Source organism: Dipodomys merriami, unplaced genomic scaffold, assembly GCF_024711535.1.
Source record: "Dipodomys merriami isolate MVZ:Mamm:240054 unplaced genomic scaffold, mDipMer1.0.p SCAF_19, whole genome shotgun sequence".
In the NCBI taxonomy this organism is placed as follows: domain Eukaryota; kingdom Metazoa; phylum Chordata; class Mammalia; order Rodentia; family Heteromyidae; genus Dipodomys; species Dipodomys merriami.
Genome location: NW_027203270.1, coordinates 12,986,387 through 13,013,111, shown reverse-complemented (window position 1 = coordinate 13,013,111; position 26,725 = coordinate 12,986,387). Strand labels below are relative to the sequence as shown.

At 49.2% G+C, this 26,725-nt stretch overlaps 2 protein-coding genes across 4 annotated transcripts in view; one reads left to right on the top strand and one right to left on the bottom strand.

Moving 5' to 3' along the window:
* Fam222b (family with sequence similarity 222 member B) overlaps positions 1 to 17,527 on the top strand; it is a 63,972-nt gene extending 46,445 nt beyond the window's left edge. For all 3 annotated transcript variants that reach the window (XM_070027327.1, XM_070027328.1, XM_070027329.1), the window contains 2 exons: positions 4,176 to 4,291; positions 13,639 to 17,527. In XM_070027327.1, coding sequence (XP_069883428.1) covers positions 4,210 to 4,291; positions 13,639 to 15,245 — 1,689 coding nt within the window. In that variant the 5' untranslated portion in view covers positions 4,176 to 4,209 and the 3' untranslated portion in view covers positions 15,246 to 17,527. The remainder of the gene's footprint in view (positions 1 to 4,175; positions 4,292 to 13,638) is intronic.
* Positions 17,528 to 20,356: 2,829 nt separating this feature from the next.
* Positions 20,357 to 26,233, bottom strand: Traf4 (TNF receptor associated factor 4). The gene is made up of 7 exons (XM_070027323.1): positions 25,977 to 26,233; positions 23,168 to 23,219; positions 22,474 to 22,578; positions 22,234 to 22,395; positions 21,986 to 22,147; positions 21,752 to 21,907; positions 20,357 to 21,483 (listed from the first exon to the last, which is right to left on the bottom strand). Exons 1-7 carry the CDS (start codon positions 26,117 to 26,119, stop codon positions 20,851 to 20,853), a joined length of 1,413 nt encoding a protein of 470 aa, XP_069883424.1. The 5' UTR covers positions 26,120 to 26,233; the 3' UTR covers positions 20,357 to 20,850.
* Between the last annotated feature and the right edge of the window lie 492 nt (positions 26,234 to 26,725).

Here is a 26,725-nt window from a genome sequence, read left to right as displayed (position 1 = left end):
CTTCAAACCTTGATCCTCAGATCTCAGCCTCCTGAGTAGCTAGGATTACAGGTGGTAAACCACCAGCATCTAGCTTCCATTATAGACCATATGACAGTGTCATTAACCAAAATTTTTCTACTATGCAACACTGGATTTGATACCTCCTCTCCTTTCCTGGATTATGCCCTGAGCTATATATTAGGGTGGTAATTGAGAGGTTATTAAATAAGAGACCAGCATTTATAAGGGAACAGATTGTAAGCACAACCTTGATCGTTTGACTTCATTTTTATTTATTTATTTATTTTGTTGGTCATGGGGCCTGAACTCTGGGCCTGGGCGCTGTCCCTCAGCTCTTCAGCTCAAGGCTCATGCTCAACAACTTGGGCCATAACACCACTTCCAGCTTTTTCTGCTTATGTGGTGTTGAGGAATCCAACCCAGGGCCTAATGCACGCAAGGCAAGCACTCTACTACTGAGCCAACTTCCCAGCCCTTGATTTTATTTCTTGTTGCACTGTGTTAGGCACACTGTGTTCATTCTGTTGTCCCATCCACTAGAGACCTAAAAGATTCAATCTGTGCCAGAACTCCAAAGCAGTTCTATTTTCACTGAGGTATTCATTCTTTTGTTCTTTTCCTGAAAGTACTATCTTAGACACAGCATAAGCAGCCTCTTTTACAAAGTATCTTTTCAGGTACCTGATCCTTAAAGCTGGAACTCTGAGATACTCATCATTTTGAGGTTGTTTCACATACCCAACAAAGCTCTCTAAAGGAAATAAAGAGGTTTTGTGGTCTTTAACATTTGAGCTTTTCCTTCACTCCTTTATTATGATCTAAAGTTCTAATATGGAACCTTGATTTGTAGGTTTTGCATCATTGGGAAGGAAATTCATACATTTTACTATATTCTACTTATTTGAGAAGATTGTTTCTGCTACAAAGGGAGCTTACATTATTGCAGGACTTCTTTGCAACAGCAGGGGTTTGTGTGAACATCACTGGTTAAATTAATCTATACAAAGAGCTGCTGTGGGCTGGGAAGGTGGCTCAGTGGTAGAGCGCTTGCCTTGCATGCCTGAGGCCCTGGGTTCGGTTCCTCAGCACCACATAAGCAAAAAGAAAAAAGCTGAAAGTGGTGCTGTGGCTCAAGTGGTAGAGCGCTAGCCTTGAGCTGAAGAGCTGAGGGACAGCGCCCAGGCCCAGAGTTCAGACCCCACAACCGGACCCCCCCCTAAAAAAAAAGAGCTGCTGTTTTTTGTGTGTGTGGGGGTGTGTGTCAGTGTGTGTGCCAGTCCTGGGGCTTGGACTGGGCACAGTCTGAGTGTTTTTGTTGTTTTTTTTTGGACCGGTTGTGGGGCCTGAACTCTGGGCCTGGGCACTATCTCTCAGCTCTTCAGCTCAAGGCTAGCGCTCTACCACTTGAGCCACAACGCCACTTCTGGCTTTTTTCTTTTTGCTTATGTGGTGCTGAGGAATCGAACCCAGGGCCTCATGCTTGCAAGGCAAGAGCACTACAACTGAGCCACCTTCCCAGCCCCTCTCAGAGTGTTTTTTTGTCATCTTCTCCATCTCCTCACCCCCCTCCTGGCCCCCGCAAGGCTAGTACTCTACAACTTGATCCCACAGCTCCATTTTTGGCTTTCAGGTGGTTAATTAAAGATAAAAGTCTCATGGACTTTCTTGTCCTGACTGGCTTTGAACTGCAATCTTCATATCTCAATGTTTTGTGTAACTAGGATTACTGGTGAGAACTACCAGTGCCCAGCTAAGAGTCCAGGAAGTCTTAATTGTTTAATAGGCAGTGAGAAAGTTGAATTCTTTTAATTCCTTAAAATGTATAAATAGGAGCTGGGAATGTGGCTTAGTAGTGTTTCATGCCTAGTATGCATGAAGTCCTAGGTTCGATCCTCAGTACCACATAAACAGAAAAAGCTACAAATAGTGCTGTAGCTCAAGTGGTAGAGTGCTATCTATCCTTGAGCAAAAGAAGCTTAGCGACCTAGCTACTCAGAGGGGAGATCTGAGGATCATAGTTCAAAGTCAGTCTGGGCAGGAAAGTCTGTGAGACTCTTATCTCCAATAAACCACTAGAAAACTGGAAGTGGTGCTGTGGCTCAAGAGGTACAGCACTCACCTTGAGCTGAAGAACACAGGGACAGTGCCCAAGCCCAAAATTCAAGCCCTACGACCGACGGGGGGGTGGGGGGGGATCTTAGGGCAGGGACAATGCCTAGACCCGAGTTCAAGCCCTAAGACTGGCCAAAATAAATAAATAAATAAATAAAGTACAAATAGGAATATTGTTACTTGTAGCCAAGGTGAGGTGGCAGAGGCCTGTAATTCTAGTATTTGGGAGGGATTAATAGTACCAAGGTCTGCCTGGGCTTACATATGAAGAACCTGTCTCAAAATGGCTGACAGGGGGAGAAGTAACTACACCTTGTAGAATGCTTTGCAACTTCTTCATTTTAAAAGCAAGTTCAGGGGATATGGGCAATGATGAAGGGATGAGTCTGATCAAGGAACTTTGTGTGAATATATGGACATGTCAAATGAGACCCTTGCTAGGTTTTGGTGGCTCAATTCCTATAATCCTAGGTATTTGGGAGAATAAAATCTGAGGATCTAGCTACTCAGGAGGCTGAGATGTGAGGATCACGGTTCAAGGCCAGCCTGGGCAGGAAAGTCCGTGTGACTCTTATCTCCAGTAAAACTAGTAGAAAACCAGAAGTGGCGCTGTGGCTCAAGTGGTAGAGTGCTCATCTTGAGCTGAAGAGTGCAGGGACATTGCCTAAGCCTAGAGTTCAAGCCCCACAACCGACGAAATAAAAATAAAAAAGATCTGAGGATCACAGTTTGAAGCCAGCAAGGACAGACAAATCCAAGAAAATCTTAAGGTCCAATTAACTAGCAGAAAAGCTGGAAGTAGAGATATAGTGATAGAGCACTAGGACTGAGTGAGAAAACTAAGGCAGACCTTGAGGCTGAAGTCTTAGCACTGGTGTGCACACACATACAAATTTAATGAGCCAGGTTTGGGTATATATGCCTGTAACCCCAAGATTTAACTATAAGGTTAAGGCCAGCCTGAACTACAAAACAAGAAGCTGAGGGGAGGAATGCATTCAGATTTCTTGATCACAAGTCAGTACACCATTATAATTCATGTACTAAATGCCTCTAGAAATGTCTGCCTTCCCTAGCCTCCAACCAGGATTTTAAATGGACTGAGCTAGGTCCTACAAAGGCCAGTGTTTGTTTTGTTTTGTTTTTGCTTTCTGTCGGTCCTGTTGCTTGAACTCAGAGCCTGGGCACTGTCTTTGGGCCTCTCTGTGCTCAAAATGCTCTACCATTTGAGCCACAGCGCCACTTCCAGCTTTTGCTGTTTATGTGGTACTGAGGAATATTTGAGGAATCAGACCTAGGGCTTCATGTATGCTAGGCAAGCATTCTACCATTAAGCCACGTTTCCAGCCCCTAGGGCAGTATACTTTTAAGTATGTTCAAGCTTCACAAATACACCTGTATTTTTCAATAATTTGTATGAATATTCATTTGCCAATTTTTATTTCTCCTACCCATACAACTATGCTGACTGGAATATCATTTTAGCTATATTAATGGTTGTTGAAAAGTCTTGTTATGCCAGGCGCCGGTGGCTCACGCTTGTAATTCTAGCTACTCAGGAGGCTGAGATCTGAGGATCACGGTTCAAAGCCAGCCCAGGCAGGAAAGTCTGTGAGACTCTTACCTCCAATAAAAACTACTAGAAAACCAGAAATGGCATTGTAGCTCAAGCAATAGCGCGCTCGCCTTGACCTGAAGAACTGAGGGACAGCGCCCAGGCCCAGAGTTCAAGTCCCATGACTGACCAAAAAAAAAAAAAAAAAGAAAGAAAAAGAAAAAAGAAAAGTCTTCTTATATATATTCCAGGTTGCTCTAAAACTTGCTATGTAGCCCAGTCTGACCTTGAATTCACAATCCTCCTGTTTTAGCTTCCCAAGTGCTGGGATTATAGATACATACTACCATACAAGATGTACATATATTGTCAAACCGGTGTGCTGCTAATTAAATTGTTTATTTGCTTAAATGTGGACCTATCCTGCTCATACCTAATGTTCCAAATGTCTTTTTTGAATGAGTTGCCTTATTGTATGACCCTGTTTTATTTTTGTTCTTTACAGTGTGAGCCCCATGTTGTGTTGATGCTGGTGTGCCATGCTAGCCTGTCTACCAGGGCCAGGTGACCTGTCCTTTCAGCTTCTTTCTCACACGCAGATGAACACTGGACTTCAGAAATGTAAGTCATTTAGATTCCCAAGGAAGGATGTATGATTCTTTTGTTTGTGCCTACATGTAGGCCATCCCAGAATGCATCTGGGAACATTAATCCTGAATTTTGCTACCTTTGAGGTATATGAAGCATATATAGGGGGACAGCAGGAAAGCAGCTGCAATGGCCCAACCTGTCAGCAATGTGAGGTACTTTTGTGATCAAAATCTCTTTAATACTCCAAATCCTTAATGCATATGATCTTCACTTTAATTGTTGGTAGTAGCTTTCTGTTAAGCAAAAGAACTATAAGACAAGGAACTTTAGAGGACACACACACACACACACACACACACACACACACACACACACACACACACACACACACACACACACACACACACACACACACACACACACACACACACACACACACACACACACACACACACACACACACACACACACACCCATACCACCACCCTTCAAAAGGTGCTGCAACATAGCTGGGTACTAGTGACTCATGCCTGTACACACACACACACACACACCCATACCACCACCCTTCAAAAGGTGCTGCAACATAGCTGGGTACTAGTGACTCATGCCTGTACACACACACACACACACACACACACACACACACACACCCATACCACCACCCTTCAAAAGGTGCTGCAACATAGCTGGGTACTAGTGACTCATGCCTGTACACACACACACACACACACACACACACACACACACACACACACACACACACACACACACACACACACACACACACACACACACACACACACACACACACACACACACACACACACACACACACACACACACACACCCATACCACCACCCTTCAAAAGGTGCTGCAACATAGCTGGGTACTAGTGACTCATGCCTGTAATCCTTGGTTCTAAACTGGCCCACACAGAAAATTTAGCGAGACTTATCTCCAGTTAACCACCAAAAAACTAGAAGTAGAGCAATGGCTTACATGGTAGAGCACCAGCTTTAAGTGAAAGAGCTGAGACAGTGTCCAGACCCTGAGTTGAAGCCCCAGTACCAGCACAAAAAGAAAAGGCACTACAGTTTGAAGAACTGGATGAAGACTCATATTCTAGTTAAACTGTGTCTCTAAAACTATACCATGTTCTACCATGGAAATAATTCCCTTTGGTATTACTGTCTGTCTTTTGAGCCAGTTGACTTCAGTTCACAGAAAGTAAAGGAGCTTTTACCCTCAGAAGAATTGGGAACTACCTCTCTTAGGCTCTCTGGGCATTTACCTGCCAATGGCATTTACCTGCCAATGTATTTCCCACAAGATTGAGCCTTTGAGAACTGTGTAAGATTCCTGTCTTAATTGGCTAGAGTTGGAACATAATATAGTTCACAGTTTCTCAGATTATTGCATTCTATCCTCATACGACATGATATGCAAGGAAAATACCTATTCCTGGCTCATTACTACATATTTTGTATCTTTATGTATAAAATGGCCCAGAATTTGCAAGAGAATATCCTTTCAGAGCAAAGGTGGAATCAATGGAGCAGTGAAATTTTTTTTTAGTCAGACAAAATGCTTCAGCACGTTATTTAAATCCTTCATGACAGGCATTAGCAAACTTTTTTTTTTTGGTTGGTCGTGGGGCCTGAACTCTGGGCCTGGGCGCTGTCCCTCGGCTCTTCAGCTCAAGGCTAGCGCTCTACCACTTGAACCACACCACCACTTCCGGCTTTTTCTGCTTATGTGGTGCTGAGAAATCGAACCCAGGGCCTCATGCATGCAAGGCAAGCACTCTACCACTGAGCCACCTTCCCAGCCCCAGCAAACTTTTTCTGTAAATTCCAGATAGTAGATATTGTTAGCTTTATGTAAGTGCACACTGCCTCTATTGCATCTATTTGACTCTAGGACAAAGAGAGCCAACATGTAAACAAATAAGTGTAATGTTCCAATTAAGTTTCTTACAAAACCACACAGCAAATCAGGAGCTGGTAGCTCATACCTATAATCCTAGCTACTTAGGAGGCTGAGATCTGAGAACTGCCATTCAAAGCCAGTTAGGGCAGTAAAGTCTATGAGACTCCAATTAACCACCAAAAAGCCAGAAGTGGAGCTATGACTCATGTCACTAGCTTTGGGCAGAAATGTTCAAGGACAGCACACCAGGCCCTTGGTTTAAGGCCCAGGACCAACAAAAAAACAATGACAACAAAAATATTCCCACACAGCAGCTGAACTTGGTGCAACTCTTATTCTGTGAGATCATCAACCATTAAAAAAGTGATCTAGCGGGCTGGGAAGCTGGCTCAGTGGTAGAGCGCTTGCCTTGCATGCCTGAGGCCCTGGGTTCAATTCCTCAGCACCACATAAGCAGATAAAGCTGGAAGCGGTGGTGTGGCTCAAGTGGTAGAGTGCTAGAGTTGAGCTGAAGAGCTGAAGGACAGCCCCCAGGCTCAAGGTTCAGGCCCCAGGACTGACCAAAAAAAAAAAAAATTTCTTGAGAGAGCAGAAAACCCATAACCTAGCTTGTCCTGTAATTCGATTTGTCTGATGAATCTAACTCTGAACATTCAAGGCTGAAGTGACCATCTTCTATATCTGGCTTACTGACACAGTAAGCAAATTCTTTCTGCTATGCCATACTTTCTCATCTCAGCCTAACCCGCCTACCTACACTCTCCCACATACACATACATTCAACACATTACATTGTATCTAGCTTTTGCTTCTACAAACAAAATTAGAGAGGAAATATACTTGAAAATATACAATAACACAAGGAGAGAAGCTTGATGTTTTCCATCTATATTCTTTTTTTTTTTTTGGTCGGTCGTGGGGCTTAAACTCTGGGCTTGGGCGCTGTCCCTGTGCTCTTGAGCTCAAGACGAGCGCTCTACCACTTGAGCCACAGTGCCACTTCCAGTTTTCTAGTGGGGGGGGGGGAGAGGGGGGTATTGGAGATAAGAGCCTCACAAACTTTCCTGCCTGGGCTGGCTTTGAACCATGATCCTCAGATCTCAGCCTCCTGAGTAGCTAGGATTACAGGCGTGAGCCACCGGCTTACTTCTATATTCTTTAACATACTCTGACATCTTCCTCCAGAGGTGTGATATAAAAAGGAAAAGACTTCTAACAAGCATGGTGGCCCACACCAGCAATCCCAACACTCAGGAAGCTTAGGCTGTAGGAACATAATTACAGGCCAGCCTAAGCTACATAGCAAGTCCACAAATCATCTTGGCTTTGGGTAGGCTCTATGACTAGACATAAACAGGTTGGGTTAGGTGGATACACTGCTAGAGCTTTTTGGGAGCAGTACTTGGATTAGGAATCAGGGTCTTGTCCTTGTTAGATACTTTACCACTTGAGCTGCATCTCAGACCTTCTAGAACTTTTCTACATTGCACACAAGCCATGATGTCACTTATTTTTGAGAACCTCCAGCCGTTTTGGAACTATGTACTTAGAAATTTGTTGTTTTTCTGGCCCATCTTCTCCCAATACCCCAGACATTTTTTCTTCCTTAACTTTGAACCTTTACTTATTTCCATGGCTTAGCCTCAGATATGTAGTAATGACATCAGATATTCACCATATAAATGGCTGAAATTTTTAAGGTTTCTTAGTCCTCATCATCTTTTCTTTTTGGCAGTAACAGTGGTTTGAACTCAGCCTCATACTTGATATGCAAGTGCTCTATTGCTTGAGCCATGTCCCTAGTGTCACACCGACTTTTAGATGACCACTTTGACTCTTTCAAGTGGCCTTGAAGGAGTGTCCTGGACAAATGCTGAAATGATTGTTTACTACTTCTTTAGATACCTGTCTGCCCCCTAGTGGTGGAAGGGTATGGAAATGTTGAATTGACCCTATGATTGGATAAAATCGTAGTAATAGCTAACAAGCCGGGCGCTGGTGGCTCACGCCTATAATCCTAGCTACTCAGGAGGCTGAGATCTGAGGATCGCGGTTCAAAGCCAGCCCGGGCAGGAAAGACCGTGAGACTCCTATCTCCAATAAACCACCAGAAAACCGGAAGTGGCGCTGTAGCTTAAGTGGTAGAGCGCTAGCCTTGAGCTGAAGAGCTGAGGGACAGCGCCCAGGCCCAGAGTTCAAGCCCCACGACCGAAAAAAAAAAAATACGTAGTAATAGCTAACGATGGAGTACATGCCATGTATCAGGCACTGTGTTGAATGTTATATTTATCTGCATACATTAGCTATACAAAGGGATTTCTCTTGTAACATTTTTACACATGCATATACTGTATCCCAATCAACCTCACCCCATCTACCACTTTCCTCCCTACCTCCTGAAAACAATTTCAGCAGTTTCATTCTATTTTCATACGGGCAAAAAAAGTACTACCATATTCATCTTTTACACCCTTCTTTTTTTTTTTTTTTTTTTTTGTCGGTCATGGGGCTTTTACACCCTTCTTATTAGCTCCCCTCTCTCCTGCTGGTACCCACTACCTTCCATATGTTCGTGTTTGTTTTGTCTTTTTGAGTTTTGATCTTACTACATTGGCCAGGCTGTTCTCAAACTTCTAGGCTAAGTCGATCCTCTGTGCTTCAGCTTCTGGAGTAACTAGGACTGCTAGCAAGTGTCATTGTATGAATGAGGCATAGAGGGTTTGTCTCTTAACTGTGTCACATGATTGTTCAGCACTAACTGAGCTGGAACTCACATTTAGATCAAACTCTATATTTATAATACATTGGATATGCTACCCATGTATTCTGACTTTCAAAATAAAAGGAAAAGCAGGCAAGTCTGGGGAAGATAAGATTCTGGAATTTTTTTTCATTCATCCACAGACAAACAATAGTGCTTCCTGCTACCTCTAACTCTCATTTGACTTGAGTCATATTTAAGTTACATTTACCTTAAGGCCAAGAGCTTACAGTTGGGTTTTTTTTAAATCTGATTTCTTTGTCTCATATATTGTAGACTTAGCCAATACAGCTATTCTTAAATGTCTATCAGAGTCATGGTCTGTGTTCACGAAGTATTTTCCTGTTCCTTGAATGTCTTGATCTTGGTAGTAAGAGAGCAGATACTGTTTCTGCTGATGAATGAGGAATGACCCAGACTCACTAGGCAGATGATAAAGCTCTACTCTAGATCTATTTTCCCTAGCCATACACTCCATACACTCCGTATTCTCTATGCTGCCTTACCTCTGTGGACACTGTGTACCAATATTTAAGTAGATGGGTTTATTTTTTTGTGTGCTTTTGATAAAGTATATTTAGTAGTAAAAACATGAAAAGTCATAAATAAACCAGGTTCCTATAAGCTGGCGCCTATAATCCTAGCTACTCAGGTGGCTGAGATTTGAGGATTTGTTAGAAGCCAGCCCAGGCAGGCAAGTCTATGCAACTTTTTTTTTTTTGGGGGGGGGGGGGAAGGGTTGGTCACAGGCCTGAACTCTGGGCTTGGGTGCTGTCACTCAGCTCTTCAGCTCAAGGATAGTGCTCTACCACTTAAGCCACAGTGCCACTTCTGGCTTTTGCTGCTTATGTGGTACTGAGGAATCGAATCCAGGGCCTCATGTATTCAAGGCAAGCACTCTACCATTGAGCCACCTTCCCAGCCTTCTGTTAGACTCTTATTTCCAATAAGCAAAAAGGCTAAGGGACATTACCCAGGCCCTTATGCCTCTGCTAGGGGAAAAAAAAAAATTGAGAGTCAGTACGGCCTTGGAACAAAGAAACTTTTATATTCAACAAGCCACTGACTGTACCACAGTCTCCTGCTTGGATTTCAAGCAGAGAAGACTGCTAACATGGACATGGGCTATAGAACCCAGATAGCAAACATACATTTCCTCTCTGAAGATGTAAAACTCACCAACTCAGTTTGACAACTCAGTTGTCCCATTGATTGTTCAGTTGGCAGAACTGAATTAATAGCACTTATCAAGTATCTGCTCTGGATAAAGCCCTATGTTAGCCTGTGATTCTGACCACACACTTAAGTATAATGGCTGACAAGGGAACTTCTATTGGAATACTGAGTTGAGATTTAGGAATTAGCTTTCAAAAATCTCAAACCTGTTGGTGTTGTTCTAGGTCTTTTGTTGTTTTCTGTTTTGTTTTTGTTTTGTCCCTGGGATTTATTTTTGGGGGGAGGTCAATTGTGGGTCTTAAACTCTGGGCCTGGGTGCTGGCCCTGAGCTTCAGATCAAGGCTAGCACTCTACCACTTGAGCCATAGCACCACTTCCATTTTCTTGTGGCTAATTGGAGATAAGACTCTCATGGATCTTCCTGCTCCTGACCAGGCTTGCTTTGAACCACCATCCTCACATCTCAGCCTCCTGTGTAGCTAAAATTACAGGCATGAGCCACTGGTGCCTGGCTATCCACAGTTCCACTTCAGGCATTTTGGTGGTTAATTGGAGTCTTTTTTTGGGGGGGGGGGGTGGGGGAGTCCTGTAGTGGGGCCTGAACTCTGGGCCTGGGCTCTGTCCTCAGCTCTTCAGCTCAAGGCTAGCGCTCTACCACTTGAGCTACAGCGCCACTTCCAGCTTTTTTCTTTTTGCTTATGTGGTGCTGAGGAATCGAACCCAGGGCCTCATGCATGCAAGGCAAGCATTCTACCACTGAGCCACCTTCCCAGCCCGGTTAATTGGAGTCTTAAGGATTTTTCTGCCCAGCTGGCTTCATAATCCTCAGATTTCAGCTTCCTGAGTAACTTGGGTTACAGGCGAGAGTCCACCAGCACCTTGGGGTTTTTTTGTTTGTTTTTTTGTCAGTCGTGGGGCTTGAACTCTGGGCTTGGGCACTATCCATGTGCTCTTCAACTCAAGGCAAGCGCTCTACCGTTTGAGCCACAGTGTCACTTCCGGTTCTCTAATGGTTAATTGGAGATAAGAGTTTCACGGACTTTTCTGCCTGGGCTGGAATTGAACTGTGATCCTCAGACCTCAGCCTTCTTAGTAACTAGGATTACAGGTGTGAGCCACCAGCGCCCGGCTTTTGTTTTTAATCTTTCTCTGAAGAATGTAAGAAAGGCCAGAAAATCGGTTTACCTTGTGATAGCTAAAGCCCATTAAGTATCACTGTTATATAAGAAATGGTAAAATTTGGGCTGGGAAGTTGGCTCAGTGGTAGAGTGCTTGCCTTACATACATGAGGCCCTGGGTTTGATTCCTTAGCACCACATCAGCAGAAAAAGCCGAAGTAGCGTTGTGGTTCAAGTGGTAGAGCACTAGCCTTGAGCTAAAGAGCTAAGGGACAGCACCCAGGCCCTGAGTTCAAGCCCCATAACTGGCCAAAAAAAAAAAAAGAAATGGTAAAATTCAAGCTGCACTTTGATTCGGATCAGACAGTTCTACATAGTAATAGGAGATTTCTGGTCTTCTACGTTTCCCTTCTTTATGCCCTCAGCTCTCACCATCATATTCTTTTTTTTTTTTTTTCCCGGTTGTGGGGCTTAAACTCTGGGCCTGGGCGCTGGCCCTGAGCTCTTCAGCTCAAGGCAAACACTCTTCCACTTGAGCCACAATGCTACTTTTAGTTTTTAGGTGGTTAATTGGAGATAAGAATCTCACAGATGTTCCTGCCTGGGCTGGCTTTGAACTGCAGTTCTCAGATCTCAGCCTCCTGAGTGGCTACGATTATAGGCTCAAGCTATCAGTGCCTGGCTCATATTCATCTTTTTAAGACCTTCCTGAATCACATTTCACAGACATTTTATTTATGTATAAACATCTATTCTGTAATCAGCAAATAAAGCAGGTCCTTGTTGGAATATTTACTAAGAATAGTCATTGTGCTAATATATAGAAGCACTGGCTTTTTCCTTTATATATGTTTCCTTTTTGCTCAGGTCTGCCTTTTTTAGCATGGGACCAAATCTCTCTGCCCTTCCTGGACTTGAGCTTTTCTTTCCTGCTTCAGAGAGCAGCAGCAGTTTCTAAGCAGTTGCTGCCAGCTAGCCAGTAATGTCACCAAATACAGGCAGCTGTGCCCTGTTGCCTTCCAGCACACTCACTAAGTTGATTCTCAGTGATGTGACTTTGAATGGGGTCTCCTTTGGGCTGTAGCCAGCTGAGACTACCAGCTGGGCATTCAGCAAATTAGTCCTTGGTCTATCTATCTATCCTGGCTGTGTTTTGCAAGGGAGGAAGTCAGCTAGCTGAGTCCAGGCTTTCAGCCAAGCCACTTGTGCTATGGGCAGTCTGTATATTTACTCATTCAGCAAGCATTTATTAAACACCTTTTGTGTATATGCAGGATAGACCCCTCCTCTAAGAGAGCTAGAACTAAGAAGTGACCCCTTACAAGAGCCCTACCTCCTTAAAGAACTCTTGTTCTGGGAATCTTTTCCTTTTTGACTGGAAGCCCGACATCCGCTGGAGCCCCCTGATGGGAGGCACCGGGAGATGAGAACAAAGAGACTGTTAACATTAATGAGGCCCATGGAATGGGCATTTCCGCAGTCTCCAAAGGAAGGCAGGTTTTTGAAAATGACAGCTGACATGGACCAAATACAGATTATTTTTGGCTCCTAGACCTTAAAGATGTTCTGACTCCTTCTCAATTCTCTCCCTTCTGTCCTGTTATTTATTATCACCCTCCCTCCACACAGGCAAATAAATAAAAAGCCTTTTGATCTCCATCCTGTCAGGCACTGAGTAAACTGTAAACAAAAGTAAATTGGGGAGGGGGAGAGATGTTGGCAGCTTCTTCCTCCTCTCCTGAGAAAGAAATGTCCTATTCACTGTGCCAGCTGGGCATGTCCACTCATGGTCATGCACTGCAGCTGCCAAGACACAAGAAATGCTGGTGCCTCCCTGGCCACTGGAGACGGAAGAGTAGTGACTCTGGGGACCTTCTTTACTAGAGGGTCCAGGGAAAGGATTGAGTAGCCGCCAAGGGCTTTGACATGCAGCTCTGTTTAGAACTTTCCACTTCCACCCCAGCTTGGGCTAGTTAGGAACTTACCAGTTCCATATAGCAAAAGAAACTCTTGGTTACCTTTGAGAAATGGCCAGGATACAGATACAGGACTTGGAAAGTTGCTTTGCCATTTTGATCCTTAGTAACCTCATTTATAAGAATGGGGCTCATGATAATCCTTGCACTAGTGAAGAGAGCCTGGCCCACTATACATACTTAGTGGTTGTCAGCACTGCATGTGATTATGGGGTCTGAGGCTGGATCAAGAATAAAGGCTATAGATGACTGGCCAGTCCCCTACCACCACTCCCCAGGCCCTCAACAGAGGACTCTAGTAGGCCTGGTTGGCTTGGCACTGATGAGCTCCCTCTCTACTCTCCTTCCTCCCTCTCTCTCTCCCTCCCTCTCTCTTTCTCTCTCTCTCTCTCTCTCTCTCTTTCTCTCTCTAGGGGACACTACACAGAAAATGAGAACTGCTCACTATCCTACCCCAGCCGAATTGGACGCGTATGCTAAGAAGGTCGCAAACAACCCACTGACTATAAAAATCTTCCCCAACAGTGTGAAGGTTCCCCAGAGGAAACACGTTCGTCGTACTGTGAACGGCCTCGACACATCAGCCCAGCGCTACAGCCCCTACCCGACTCAGGCTGCCACCAAGGCAGGCCTGCTTGCTATTGTCAAAGTGCCAGCCAAAAGTATACTCAAGGACTTTGACGGCACCCGAGCCCGGTTACTCCCTGAGGCCATCATGAACCCACCAGTGGCACCCTATGCTACTGTGGCACCCAGCACTTTAGCCCACCCCCAGGCCCAGGCTCTGGCCCGCCAGCAGGCCCTGCAGCATGCACAGACCCTGGCCCATGCCCCTCCCCAGACGCTGCAGCACCCTCAGGGTATCCCGCCACCACAGGCACTGTCTCACCCTCAGAGCCTCCAGCAGCCTCAGGGCCTGGGCCACCCTCAGCCCATGGCTCAAACCCAGGGCTTAGTCCACCCACAGGCCCTGGCTCACCAAGGTCTCCAGCACCCCTCCAACCCATTGCTTCATGGAGGCCGGAAGATGCCAGACTCAGATGCTCCCCCGAATGTGACCGTGTCTACCTCAACTATTCCCCTTTCAATGGCGGCCACCCTGCAGCACAGCCAGCCCCCGGACCTGAGCAGCATTGTGCACCAGATCAACCAGTTTTGCCAGACGAGGGCAGGCATCAGCACTACCTCAGTGTGTGAGGGCCAGATCGCCAACCCCAGCCCTATTAGTCGCAGTCTGCTCATCAATGCAAGTACCCGGGTGTCGACCCACAGCATCCCCACACCAATGCCTTCATGTGTGGTCAATCCCATGGAGCACACCCATGCAGCCACAGCCGCGTTGCCTGCCACAGGTCCTGTCAACCTTCCTGCGGGCATCTCTCGAGCCCCCACTGGCTACCCTAGCGATCTCAAGCCAGTCACCTGGAACCAGCATCAGCTGGCCCACCTACAACATATGTGCACCGAGGCTGGTGGAACACCAGCCCCTGGCCTGACAGGCAAGCATGCAGCAGGACGTGAGTTGGCAGGGACTGGCTTTGTGGGCAAGGCCCCTACCTACCCACAGGAACTCTGCCTGGCACAGTCCTTCCATCTGAAGCCAACCCTGGAGAAGCCAACCCCATCTCCACCAGTCAATGGCCTGGCAGCCCCACTGGCCTATCCCAATGGTCACTACTTCCAACCCCTGTGGAACAACATTCTTCCCACTCCCAATAGCGACAGCTCGGGGTCTCAGGACCTCGCCATGCCATTTCATGGTGGGCAGCCCACAGGTGCACCCCTCGACTGTGCAGCAGCTCCTGGGGCTCATTACCGAGCAGGGACTGGGGGTGGTCCATTGGCAAGCCAGAACAGCTTGATGCAAACGGTGGATTACCTGAGTGGGGATTTCCAACAGGCCTGCTTTCGAGAACAGAGCCTGGCTATGCTGAGCAAGGCCCACCGAGCCCCTTCCACCCGTGCTCCTGATCCCACAGATAGTCGAAGTCTTCATATTCAGCACCCAGGGTATAGATAGGGAGCCATGGTACCCTCCTCAGGCTACACTTCATACATCACCCTCCAAGGTTTAGTCTTACTTTTAAGTAACTGGGTAGTTTAAAAGTTTTGCTTCTCCAATGTGATCATTCTTAGATGACTAAAGAAGGGCATTTGGCAGGGAGTAGAAGGGATCCTCTTCTTCTTATCCCCTCAAGAAAATTTTTTATGTTAGAACCTAACCCTAACCCCAGGCTTTTCTCTCCACTGCCTGCCTATTAGGCTTTCCACCTTGGCTATGTTTTTCCAGCCCTCTCTTATCTTTCCCTGAACCTTTGCCTGTTTCTCTTAGGACTGTGTGACTAAGGCCCCTAAAGCAGGCCTCTTCCTGTCTCTCTCTATGGGACTAAGAACTACCAGACTTTCAAAGTGCTCTGGAAGCTAATTCCTTATTCACCCAAAGACAAATCAAAACTCACCCAATGTTCATCTCCCAGCTCTTTTCCATTTTTCAAGGCTTTGTTTTACATTTATTCTGCTTCCTGGGCAGAACTTACCCTTGCCACATACTCCACCTCAAGGCATCTTGCAGGTATTTGGCCATACCCTTGAGACATGGAGAAAAACTGCCTTTGTATTGGCCGCTTGGTTCCCAAGTTCCCTTCTAGACCTAGAGAAATGTAGTGGCCATCTGGCATAACCAGGATCCCCTACTCATGGTTGCCTCTCCCTGCTTAACTGCTGTCCTCAACCCTACCTCCTGCCCCCTCAAAAAAAAAGAAAAAAGAAAAAAAAAAAAGAAAAAGGCAAAAGAGACAAAAAAAAATCACACACACACACACACAAAAACCCACGAAACCTTACCTTACTGAAGGAATCAGATAGGTAAGGGATGATCACATTGGAGTTTGGAACTAAAAACACCAAAAAAAAAAAAAAAAAAAAAGGAGGGGGAAAAGTTAAAATGCATTTGGTTCTCTCTACACTGGCTAAGAATATTGCTGTACACTGTAAGTTTTAAATGTCATGTTTCTGTATGAACGTAGTGTGGGTTTGAGTAGCATTGTGTATGAGTGGCCCCACAGGTACATTCACCCTTAGTCACCTCCTTTTGCAGCCCCTAAATTAATGAAGAAAGGAGAAAAAAACACAAAGCCTTAAGCTCTTTGAATTCTTCCTCTACCAAATGAGCATGATTCTGACCACTGGAGAGGAGTCTACATTGGAAATAGCCTCTCTTTCCCTTTCACTCACTTTTAAAACCATCCTCCACCCACTCCATGCCCAACGCGTCTCATTCCCAAGTGACAGTTGGCTAGAAATCCACTTTTGTGTAACTTTAAACTTAGATTATGTTTTGTTGTAAAATTTTTGCACCTGTATTCTGTTAAAGATACCTAGTAGGGCTCAGTTTGCTTTTCCCCTCATTCCCTTCCCCCTTAAACCAAATAAGCCCTTAAACCTTTCCTCTTGTCTCTGGGGAATGTGAGTTGATATTTTTTAAGATTCTGGGTTCTGTTTACTATCCACTGTTCCTTAGCCAGAAATTCTCTAGTGATCTGAAGCAATGTGACTGAAGACCAGTTTTTAAATTGTGTGGGCAAGTTGCCTTATATTTAAAAAAGAAAAAAAAAAGCCTGATTGTGTTATGCCAAATGATAGCAACATGAAGTCCTAATTTATTGTTCCTGATTGTTTTCCTGCCGTCTGTGAACACTGGTACCTCCCTGTCCCTGAGCCCTTGCAACTTTTGGTGTGCTGTCTCCTCCCAAGGTGTTGGTTATCCTCTTACCTGACCTTTCCAGCTCCCACATAACTATGTTCCCTACTTCTTGCTTGATCTCTATAATCAAATATTCTTACTGTAATTTTCCCAGTGCCGAAAGGGGAGCTGCCACTGTAGGAAACTGGACAAGACACCAACTTAGGGGCTTTCAAACAACCTCAAAAACACCTCTTCCTATGTAGGGGTGCAAGTCTCTGAAGCTCTCACTCCCACCTCTAGTCTGCATGGATAATGTACTGTGATTTCCCCACCCTTCAATTAACTGCCCTCTCCTTCAGTGTGAGATGTTTCCTAGTTAAACCTGAGCCCCTCTGCCAGCCAACCCCCAACCAGCAATAAGGGTCCAAACTTGGACCTCCTGTCCACTTACTCCCTGCCTCCATCCCATGCTACTCCTAGGGAATTCCTTGGATTCTCCACTCTATCCACATACTGTAGCATTCATTCTCCATCTCTCACCTCACCTGTGGTGGTTTATGGGTGTGATGGGGTTTTTAAGATTATTATAAACCAGTAAAAAGAAAAAACTCACCTTTGATCTTGTCCTATTCGTGTAATGTGATGAGTGTTTGAGGTGATTTTTTCTGTCTCACTAGAATGGGAATGACTCATTTGGAGGGGGAGGGGTTGGTGAGGGTCCTGTAGTAAAAATCCTCAGACTATGCTGTGCCACTGACTATAGAGCATGCACATGGGTATTTCAGCAAACCCAGAGTGGGGCCCAGCTGATGGCCTCTGCCCAGGCCCCAGGCTGGGCCACTAGGGGCTTAGTGTGGAATTTCATTGGTAAGCATGATTTGCTGCCTCTGAGGGGACCAAAGGGTCCCAGGGGCCATCAGCCACCGTGTCTTAGCAAATAAGCTAACTAAAATGGAAGTTTCCCTTGTACCTCCAACACTGCAATTTCTGAGGGCCCTTAACTGGAGACACATGTTCTGTAATCTGGAAACTGTACCTCCACCTACCCACCTTAGTGATTTGAGTTTTCTCACCTGTTGAATTTTTTGCCTTGGGCTGGGAAGGTGGTTCAGTGGTAGAGTGCTTGCCTTGCATGCCTGAGGCCTTGGGTTCAATTCCTCAGCACCACATAAGCAGAAAAAACCCTGAAGTTGTACTGTGGCTCCAGTGGTAGAATGCTATCCTTGAGCTGAAGAGCCAAACAAAGGATAGGGCCCAGGCTAAGTTCAGGCCCTGTGACCCTCAAAAAAATTTTTTTTTAAAATTTCCTCTTATCTGCAAGGGTAGGAGAAACCCCAAAAGAACTATTTCAGTTACCTTCTTTGCTTTCTGGTAGATTCGTGCTGATATGATGGAGGGAAAGACTATTTTACAAAATGTGGAATTTGCAATAAAATCAACCTTTGGTCGGGCACTGGTGGCTCACGCCTGTAATCCTAGCTACTTAGGATGCTGAGATCTGAAGATTGTGATTCAAAGCAGGAAAGTCTCTAAGATTGTTATCTCCAATAAACCACTTAGAAACCCAGAAGTGGCACTGTGGCTCAAGTGGTAGAGCACTAGACTTGAGCTGAAGAGCTGAGGGACAGCGCCCAGGCCCAGAGTTCAAGCCCCATGACCAACCAAAAAAAAATTAACCTTTGGTAACAGGAGTTGATAGGCAGCGTGCTAAATGGAAGGAACCTTCATGGACTGAAATACACCCTTCTGCCAGGCACTGATAGCTCATGCCTGTGATCCTAGCTACACAGGAAGCTGAGATCTGGGGAGCATAGTTCGAAGCCAGCCTGTGCAGGAAAGTCCGGGAGATTAACCTCCAGTTAATTACCAGAAGACTAGAAGTAGAGCTGTGGCTCAAAGTGATAGATTGCTAGCCTTGAGTGAAGAAGCATAGGCCCTAAGTTCAAGCCCCACAACCCCCCCCCCAAAAAAAAGCCACCCTTCCCTCCTCAGCTTGCCATTCTCTGTGAGCCTATTTCCTTTATTCCTGCCATCCTAAGCTTTCAAATAAGACAGACCTATAATTTTAGCTGCTTAAGAGGCTGACACTTGGAAGATTGAAGTTTGAAGTCAGCCCAAGCAGGTAAGTCTAAGATTCCATGTCCAATTAGTAAAAGAATGGAGGTATACCTGAGAGTACCAGCTGTGAGCTGAAAATCTGATCACATGAATTCCTGAGTTTACACCCTGGTAGCTGGACAAAAGACCTGCAACCCATCCAACATCACAGGAACTAAGTCGACAAGTGAGTCAAACTAGTGATTCCTGGGCTGAGTTAGGTTCATGGGAATATCAGCTCATACTCAGAGCTTAGCCTAGGTTCCACAAATTATTGGCATATTGGCATGAGGGCCAGGTTAAGCTGAGTGTTAGGCATGGGGAGTTGTAGAATGCTGGTCATGAACAAAACATCTGCCAGGCTGAGGACTGACACAAAAGGCAAATCCCAGAGCTGAGGCTGTAACAGTACAACCATATACACAGCAAATGCAAGGCCCTAGATTGGATACCTTGGGAGGGGGGGAGGAGGTACGGAATAGAGGCCCTACCCAAAACCAGGTGAGGGAACACTGATAAGTCAACTCACTTCTGTTCAGTTAACTGACAAAATGTGAGTAATCATAGGCACCCATTTAAGCTTGCGGAAGGCAAATGAGATAAGGATGAGGGTAAAAAAACAAAGTGTCTTATATACCCTAAAGCCAAAGGCCCTTTTTACTAAGTTTAGTGCCTGGGTAGACTGAGTTTTGGATTAGATTAACATCCATTTGAGCTTATGTCTGTAACATCTCACTTCACTTAAATAGGGCCTTATGATGGCAGAAGCGACTCTGCTTGTATTAAAGGAAATACTGCAATAAATGTGCTTAGCAGGGGCTGGGAATGTGGTTTAGTGGTAGAGGGCTTGCCTAGCAAGCATGAAGCCTAGGTTTGATTCCTCAGTACCACATAAACATAAAAAGCCAGAAGTGGCACTTTGGCTAAAGAGTGCTAGACGTAAGCAAAAGAAGCTCAGAAACAATGCCCAGGCTTTAAGTTCAAGTTCCCGGACTGGCAAATAATAAGTGCTTAGCACTGTTTACCACAAGAAGGCATCTGACGAAGAATGACCTATCTAGAGCAGAACACTATCCTTTGAAGGATGGACAAGAGGGACTCCAATCTTCTAGACAGGCAGGGTCTGCACCTGTTCCATCAAAGCACCAGAGGGCAGCAGCCAGCAACTTCCACACAAAGCCTGCTGCAGTTTCGCTGAAGGCCACTAGAGTGTAACACTAGGGCAGCTGGATCTTGGTACTATAGTAGATCAGATCTTGGTGCAGAGTTCTTCAAAAGCTCCTTAGCCTTCACTTGGGTCCAGCCTCCCAGGTCCCAGACCAATCCAGAGGAGATAGGCTGGCACAATGTTAATAAATACAACTCAGGGTTTATTAAAAATCAGAGCTCCCCTGCTGTGACCTCCTAGCACTAAAGAAATAAATAACCAGAAGGGCCACAGCTGGAGAAAGGGGAAAAAAAATTAATCTCAAGGCAGATTCTTTTAACTACCCTCCATTTCCCAACTCCCCCCTATGGCTCTTGGGACATAGCACCTGAGCAGGTGCCTCAGTCCAGGTAGAATGTGGCTGGCACCAAGGCATGTCTGCCCTGCCCAGGAGGGGAGACAGGCCCTGGGGATCACTTGTTTCCAGCCCTTGATAATCCCGAGACCTGCTCCCTCCAGGGATCAGGGATGAAGCACCGATTGGAGGCACCTGAGGGTGGTGGTAGGGGAAGAACAGGGTAACAGAACCTAGGCAGAAGTAGCAGAAAGGGGGGCCAGCCCCCTCTCCAGTTTCGGCCAGTGCCTGACTGAGGTCATGTCCATCCCTTATACCCCTTGAGCTCCCCAGCTCTGCACTCAGCTGAGGATCTTCCGGGGCAGTTCAACAGAGGCACGGATGAAGACAGCATCATCTCGCACATAGTTTCGCTTTCGGATGTCTTGATGGGAGATGAACTTGGGGTATCCAAAACCCAGAGAACTCTCATCCAGGGAGCCTCTCCAAGTGCCAGGTTTTTGGAAATTCTTCCAGTTTGGGTCAGGGTGGAAGGTTTCAGTGACATGCTGTGGCTTGGCCAGCCCAGGGTCGCTCTGATCCAGCAGGGAGAAAGTGACACGTCGGGCAAAGGGCCACTCAAGGAGATTGTCAAAGGCACCTGGCAGTACACGAATGTACAGCGAGAGATGTGTGCCCTCGCCACTGCCGTTGCCATTGAGGAATGCAGACACCTGCAGCTTGTAACCATACTTATGTGTGTAGAAAGCTGGGCTGAAGCACTCAAGGTTGGGCTTGGCCTTGGCCTCCTGTAGTCGCCGCCCATAGCTGCCAATCTTCCAGATGAGCACACCATCACTGCCTACTGACAGCTCCTCCAGCTCTCTGCGAAGGTCCTGCAGCTCCTGCCGCTGCCGGCTTACCAGAGCACACATCATAGCCAGATGAGGCTTCACACTCTCCTCCACGTGTCGTGCCATTGCCAGCTTAGGGCACTGTTGGTAAAGCCCCAGGCCATGGGGGGAATGGAGAAGTTACCAAAAGGGGAAGGTCCAGGGGAGAGAAGATGGAGAGGAAGAGTAGACATCTAACTCTGCATGAGGAAGACAGGGTGCTAGAAACAAGTGGAAACTAACTGACCAGCAGGGGAAAAATGAGGGTTCCAGAGCAGAGCCCACCAAGGCCTCACTGTGCCAGGAAAGCTAGCCTGTCCAGGACTTGAAGGGCTAAAGAGGAGCTGACAGGAAGGAGGAGGACTCTTACCCTGTGTTTACAGCCAGAATCTTTGAATGGGCAGAGTACCAAGGCGGTGCTGCAGCTGTCTTTCAAATGGCCTGCCAGGTCCTCCCGAGCCACGGTGCCCACACCACACTGGTTGGGGCAGGACACAGGCAGCCGTGGGCACTGGTACTGGTGACTCTGGGACCAGAAAAACAGTCAATAGCCTGCCTCCTTGTTACCACCACCCCACAACCCACAGCTTAGGAAGGGCCTCACCTGAATGGTGTCAAAGACAAACTCCTTGCTGCAGTAGGCACAAGGCTGGGTGCGCTTGGGGCACTCAGAGGTGGCATGCTGGGCCAGCAGACGCCGCATCATGCGGGCGCCACACTTGTTCTCACAGTACACGCTCTCTTGGGGGCACATGCCCTCATGGCTCTGGAAATGTCAGAGAGGCTGAATTAAGGGATACCTGGGCCACCAAGTGCCCCGCTCCCTTCCACTCTCAGCTGGGCCCCACTGACCTCATAAGCCTCCCCACTGAAGTCACAGCCACAGAACTCGCATTTGAGGCGCCGCTTGGGGCAGTCGTGCTGCAAGTGTGCAGGCAGATCGCGGCGGCTCAGCTTGGAAGGGCAGCGATTGGGGCAGGGAACTACATTGAAACTGCAAGTATTCAGGTGGCCCTGGTGGGAAGGGAAGGGCTGCAGTCAGTGCCTGCTGAGGGAGTAGTAGTCCCAGCCCTCCCCCCATCAGAGTCTCACCTGTAGATGACGGAGTGGCCCACTCCAGCGGCAGCCCTCTTCACTGTGGATGCAGCGGATAGACAGACCTAGCACCTGGACCTCCAGCTCTGGGTCTGGGTAGATCTGGAAGCAGGGACAAGGAACCAGCCAAGGTCAGAGCTTGCTTCAGTCCCCAACTCCCACCCCTCCCCACCTCTATTTAATCTGGCTCAATTCTAGAGCCCTTAATAGCCTCTCTTGAGCTAAGGCCTCTCTCTTTTATACTGTTTGCCACTCTGTGCCCAAGGCACTTCCCTGCTGTTGGATCTCAGGGTCTCCAACATGCCTGCACAGAACCATGCTCCCTCCAGAGAGATAGTACTCCGTCCAGGCTGTGTCCCCCTCTGCCCTGTTTCCTATCCCCGGGTGGAGGGCTCCTGGCCCTCAGCCACAAGTCTAACTTGCCCTGTGGCAAGGGGAAGGAGCACTTCTTAAGGACACAGAGCAGCTCTGTGCACCCCCACAGGCTGGGCATTGTGCCTGCCCTGCAGGGCAAACATAGCCTCCGTTTGCAAACTGGGCTGGTGGGAGAACAGGCCTTTGTGGGGGCACGCGATCTTGAGGCTCGGGGTTGACATTGGCCCTGAGCCCGCTGGCTGCTAACAGCAACAGCCCCCATCAAGGGCAACAGCTTTGTACCCTGTGCCTGGGTTATTTGGCAGTGTGGACTCACCTTGGCATAGTCCAGAGGAAGCTGGTCCTCGGGGCATTTGAAGACTCCTTCACTAAAATGGGGAGAGGGCAGGGTCAAAGCTCTCCTTATGGAAAGGGAGAACATAGCCCCACCCTCTCAACCAGGACAGCTTCCCTCCCTCCCTCCCTCACCAGACCGGTTCCCAACCAGCCACAGCACAGACAAAGGGGGCAAGCAGAGGCCAGAGGGGAGCCAATTCTCTAGGACTCCTTCCCTGTTCTGGGAATGGTAGTTCTGGGACCAGTGGAGGCGGAGCCAGCTGCCAGGATAGCACTTGGCCAACAGGTGGCAGCTGGCACCCCCTCCCCCAGGATAGCAGCTGGACTTAAAACAGGCTGCCCAGCTACCCCTTCCCCCCAGAGTGGTTTTCATTGGCTAGGCTGAAAGCTGATGGGAGGGTGAGCTGAGATGGGTTGGGATTTAAGTGCCAGGGCTGCTCAATCTCCACAACACTGCCAGCCTAAGAACCAGGGCAAAGGTTAGCCCGAGGCTACCTCACACCAACCATCCTCCCTCCTCAGGCAAGAGGCCTGACACTCATTCACAATCCTACCAGGTCCAGGTCCTCACCACTTGTCTCTGAGAAGGGTTAATCTTCTCACTCAGAAGTCAAAGAAAGGAAGGAAGCTGGTCTATGACTCTACAGCTCAGTGAGGCTTTACTGTCACAGTCTCACAGACACAGACACACACAGACACACACACACACACAGAGCCTGGCTGATCACTGTTCCTCTGGCTTCAGGAGCTTAGGAACCCCACCCCCTGCCAGCTGCTCCCTAGTCCTCTCCAGTCCCCACCTGGTTGTTAGCACCCAAGGAGCCCAGTGCTGGGCTTCCTCCTGCCAGCATGTCCTTGCTGACCCTGCCAGGACCAGTCATGCATGCCTGGTGTGGCCCAGGCAGGGCAAAGGCTCATTGAGCAGGACCTAAGGCCCCCCCCCACCCCCCCAGGCATGACATTCCTGGTAGGTTGGAATCAGATAGGTGGTAGGCAAGGTGGAAGCAGAGGCCACATGGCAGCCCTGCTCTGAAGGCACTTTTAGAGCCAGGACAATTTATGTCCCAGGTTCAGAAAAAAAGAGTTTCTAGTATCCCCTCCTCCTGACCCCACTATCACTGGCCATGCCACCAATGCCAAAACCAGTACATGCCCAGGCACTGAAGGTGTGCTTGTACCAACAGTGCAACCAGACTTCCTGGCCCGACCTGAGTAATAGCCCTGGCAGGAGTGGGGAAAGAGGAGTGGGCCAAGGGGGGGGGGGGTCCACTTGGCTGCTTCAGGAATGTGCTGACCTAGTCGTTCTGGAGACAGGGAGGGGACTAAGGCAAGTCCCTAGGCTTCAGGCAGAAGCCTACCCTGCAGTTTGGGGCCCATCCAGGACAAAGGTTTAAGCCAGGACTATGGTCTACCTAGCTTGTAGGATAGAGGTGATGGTGAGGGACAGAGGCCTAGCCAACCTCTTCTCTCCAGAGGCCTCAGCAACGGAGCTCAGGCACTGGGGGGAGGGGGAGAGGTAGAGGCTGTTCTTGGCTGAGCAGTGGAGGCCCAGGCCCAGGGGAGAAGACAGGATGGGGGGAGGGGGCTGTAGGAGAGGAAGAGGGGATTTCCGGGAGGAGGAGGGGCAGAAGCTTTAGCTAGGGGACTGCGAAGGGAGCCAGGCCTGACAGTCCCCTCCCCCGCTCCTTCCCTGCGGCGGGTAAGGGTGGGTCAGCTGGAGGGGGGCTGGCTCAGCTGGCCTCATCTGGAGACCAGAAAGCGAAGGAGGGAGGACAATGGGCCCGTGTGTGTGTAGCAGAGTTAAGTGTGTACACGGCAGGGAGGAGGGAACGGCAGAGAGGGAGGAGGGGGCTCACAGTGGCTAGTGCGGGAGCATCTGCGAGGGCAGGAGCCGGGGGGCTGCGGGGAACCGAAAACAAAGGACCTGCTGAGATTTCCACCAGCTAGGGGCTGCCACCGCCGAGGGGGCGCACGGGTGCGGGGCCCCTCGGTCACCCCAGACGCGCGGCTGACCCTAGCGTCCCCGGCGCGCTGGGGCGCCGCCTCCTCGGGACGGGCTCCCCACCGCTCCCCTCGTCTCGCCCCAGCAGTTCCCAGAGTGGACTGGAGACCCAAAGGAAACGTAATGGATGCCCCCGGGGGGGGGGGCAGAGGGGCAGCAGCTCTAACCCGCGTGCGTGACCCTCCCACCAGCCGCCCCGGGAGAGCGGAGGGACCCCCGAGGGATGCCTATTTCGGGGGAGGGGTGGAGGCCACGATCCTCCTCCCGGGACGGTGTGACCGCGTGCGGCCCGGGCTTGAATCCCGCCTAAGCCTTCTCCTGGGTGGCCTTGGGCAAGTCTCAGCCTTCCTCTGAATCTCTGAAATGGGAGAACAATAGCCACGGTACTGAGGCCAGCCAGAAGAGGTTAGACGAGGGAAAACACAGCCCCACCGCTCCGGCGGGGGCGGCCTCCTCCCCGCGCGATCCAAAGTTCACGGCCGGCGCGGCCCGGTCCTCGGGGAGGGGGCAGGGCGTCTCTCCTGGCCCAGCCCCGCCGGGACGTCCAGAGTTCTCCCCACCTGGGCTGGGCAGGTGGGACCCGCGGAGCCGCCGGGGGGGAGGGAGGGGGAACAAACGCTGGGGAGGGGGGTGTCCTCCCTCGGGGCCTGACGTCATCGCCACCCCATGACGTCAAGGCAGGCGCCCCTGGGGTCACCTGGCCGGGGCTCAGACAAAGGCCGGAGCCCCCGCCCCTCGCCGGGCGGCCCCCCCCCCCCGGCCCGGGCCCCCCCCCCCCCCGTCGCACCTGAGGAACTCCTGCAGGCAGGTGTCGCAGAAGCGGTGGCCGCAGGTGGAGACCTGCACGGGCTCGCGCATGGGCTTCCCGCACAGCGGGCACAGCAGCCGCCGCTTGGGCTTCTCCAGGAACTTGTAGTCGAAGCCAGGCATGGCGGGCTCAGCCGCGGGCACGGGCGAGCGGGGCCGGGGCACGCGGCGGCCCCACAGCCCGCGCCTCGCTCGGGCCCGCGCTCCCCGGCTCCGGGCGACGCCGACTAGCCGCGGCCGCCGCGGGGACCGACCCGGGAGCCCGCTCGCCGGAAGAGGGGGCGGAGCCGCGCCCGCGCGGTCCTAGCGCCCGCCCGGCCCGGCGCCCCGCCCTCCCCGCCTGGCCCTCCGCTCTGCGGTCAGGGGCGCCTCTGCTTGGCCCCCGGCCGCGAAAATAAGTCCTGTGGGTCCCCCCTGAGAAGCAGAGGGCGGAGGGAGGCCTCTTTTCTCCCTGGAACGGGGCTCGGGGCTCCGGGGAGGGGGGGGGCGTGCCCGGCGTGCCGCACCACGAAAGATTTGCTTCTCTGGAGGCCACAGCTCCGTCTCCTCCGGGGCCTCGCGCCGCCCAGGAACTCGTGGAGTGCTCTGGCTTCCAGGTGCTAGGTAGCTGAAGCCTGGCAACCGGAATCCTAGGGGCCTGGTTGGGACGAGGAGGCCAGGCCGGGCACTGGGCCAGAGGATCCTCGGCCTCAAGTCTCCAGCCGCGCCCACATTCCTCCCTCGCCACGG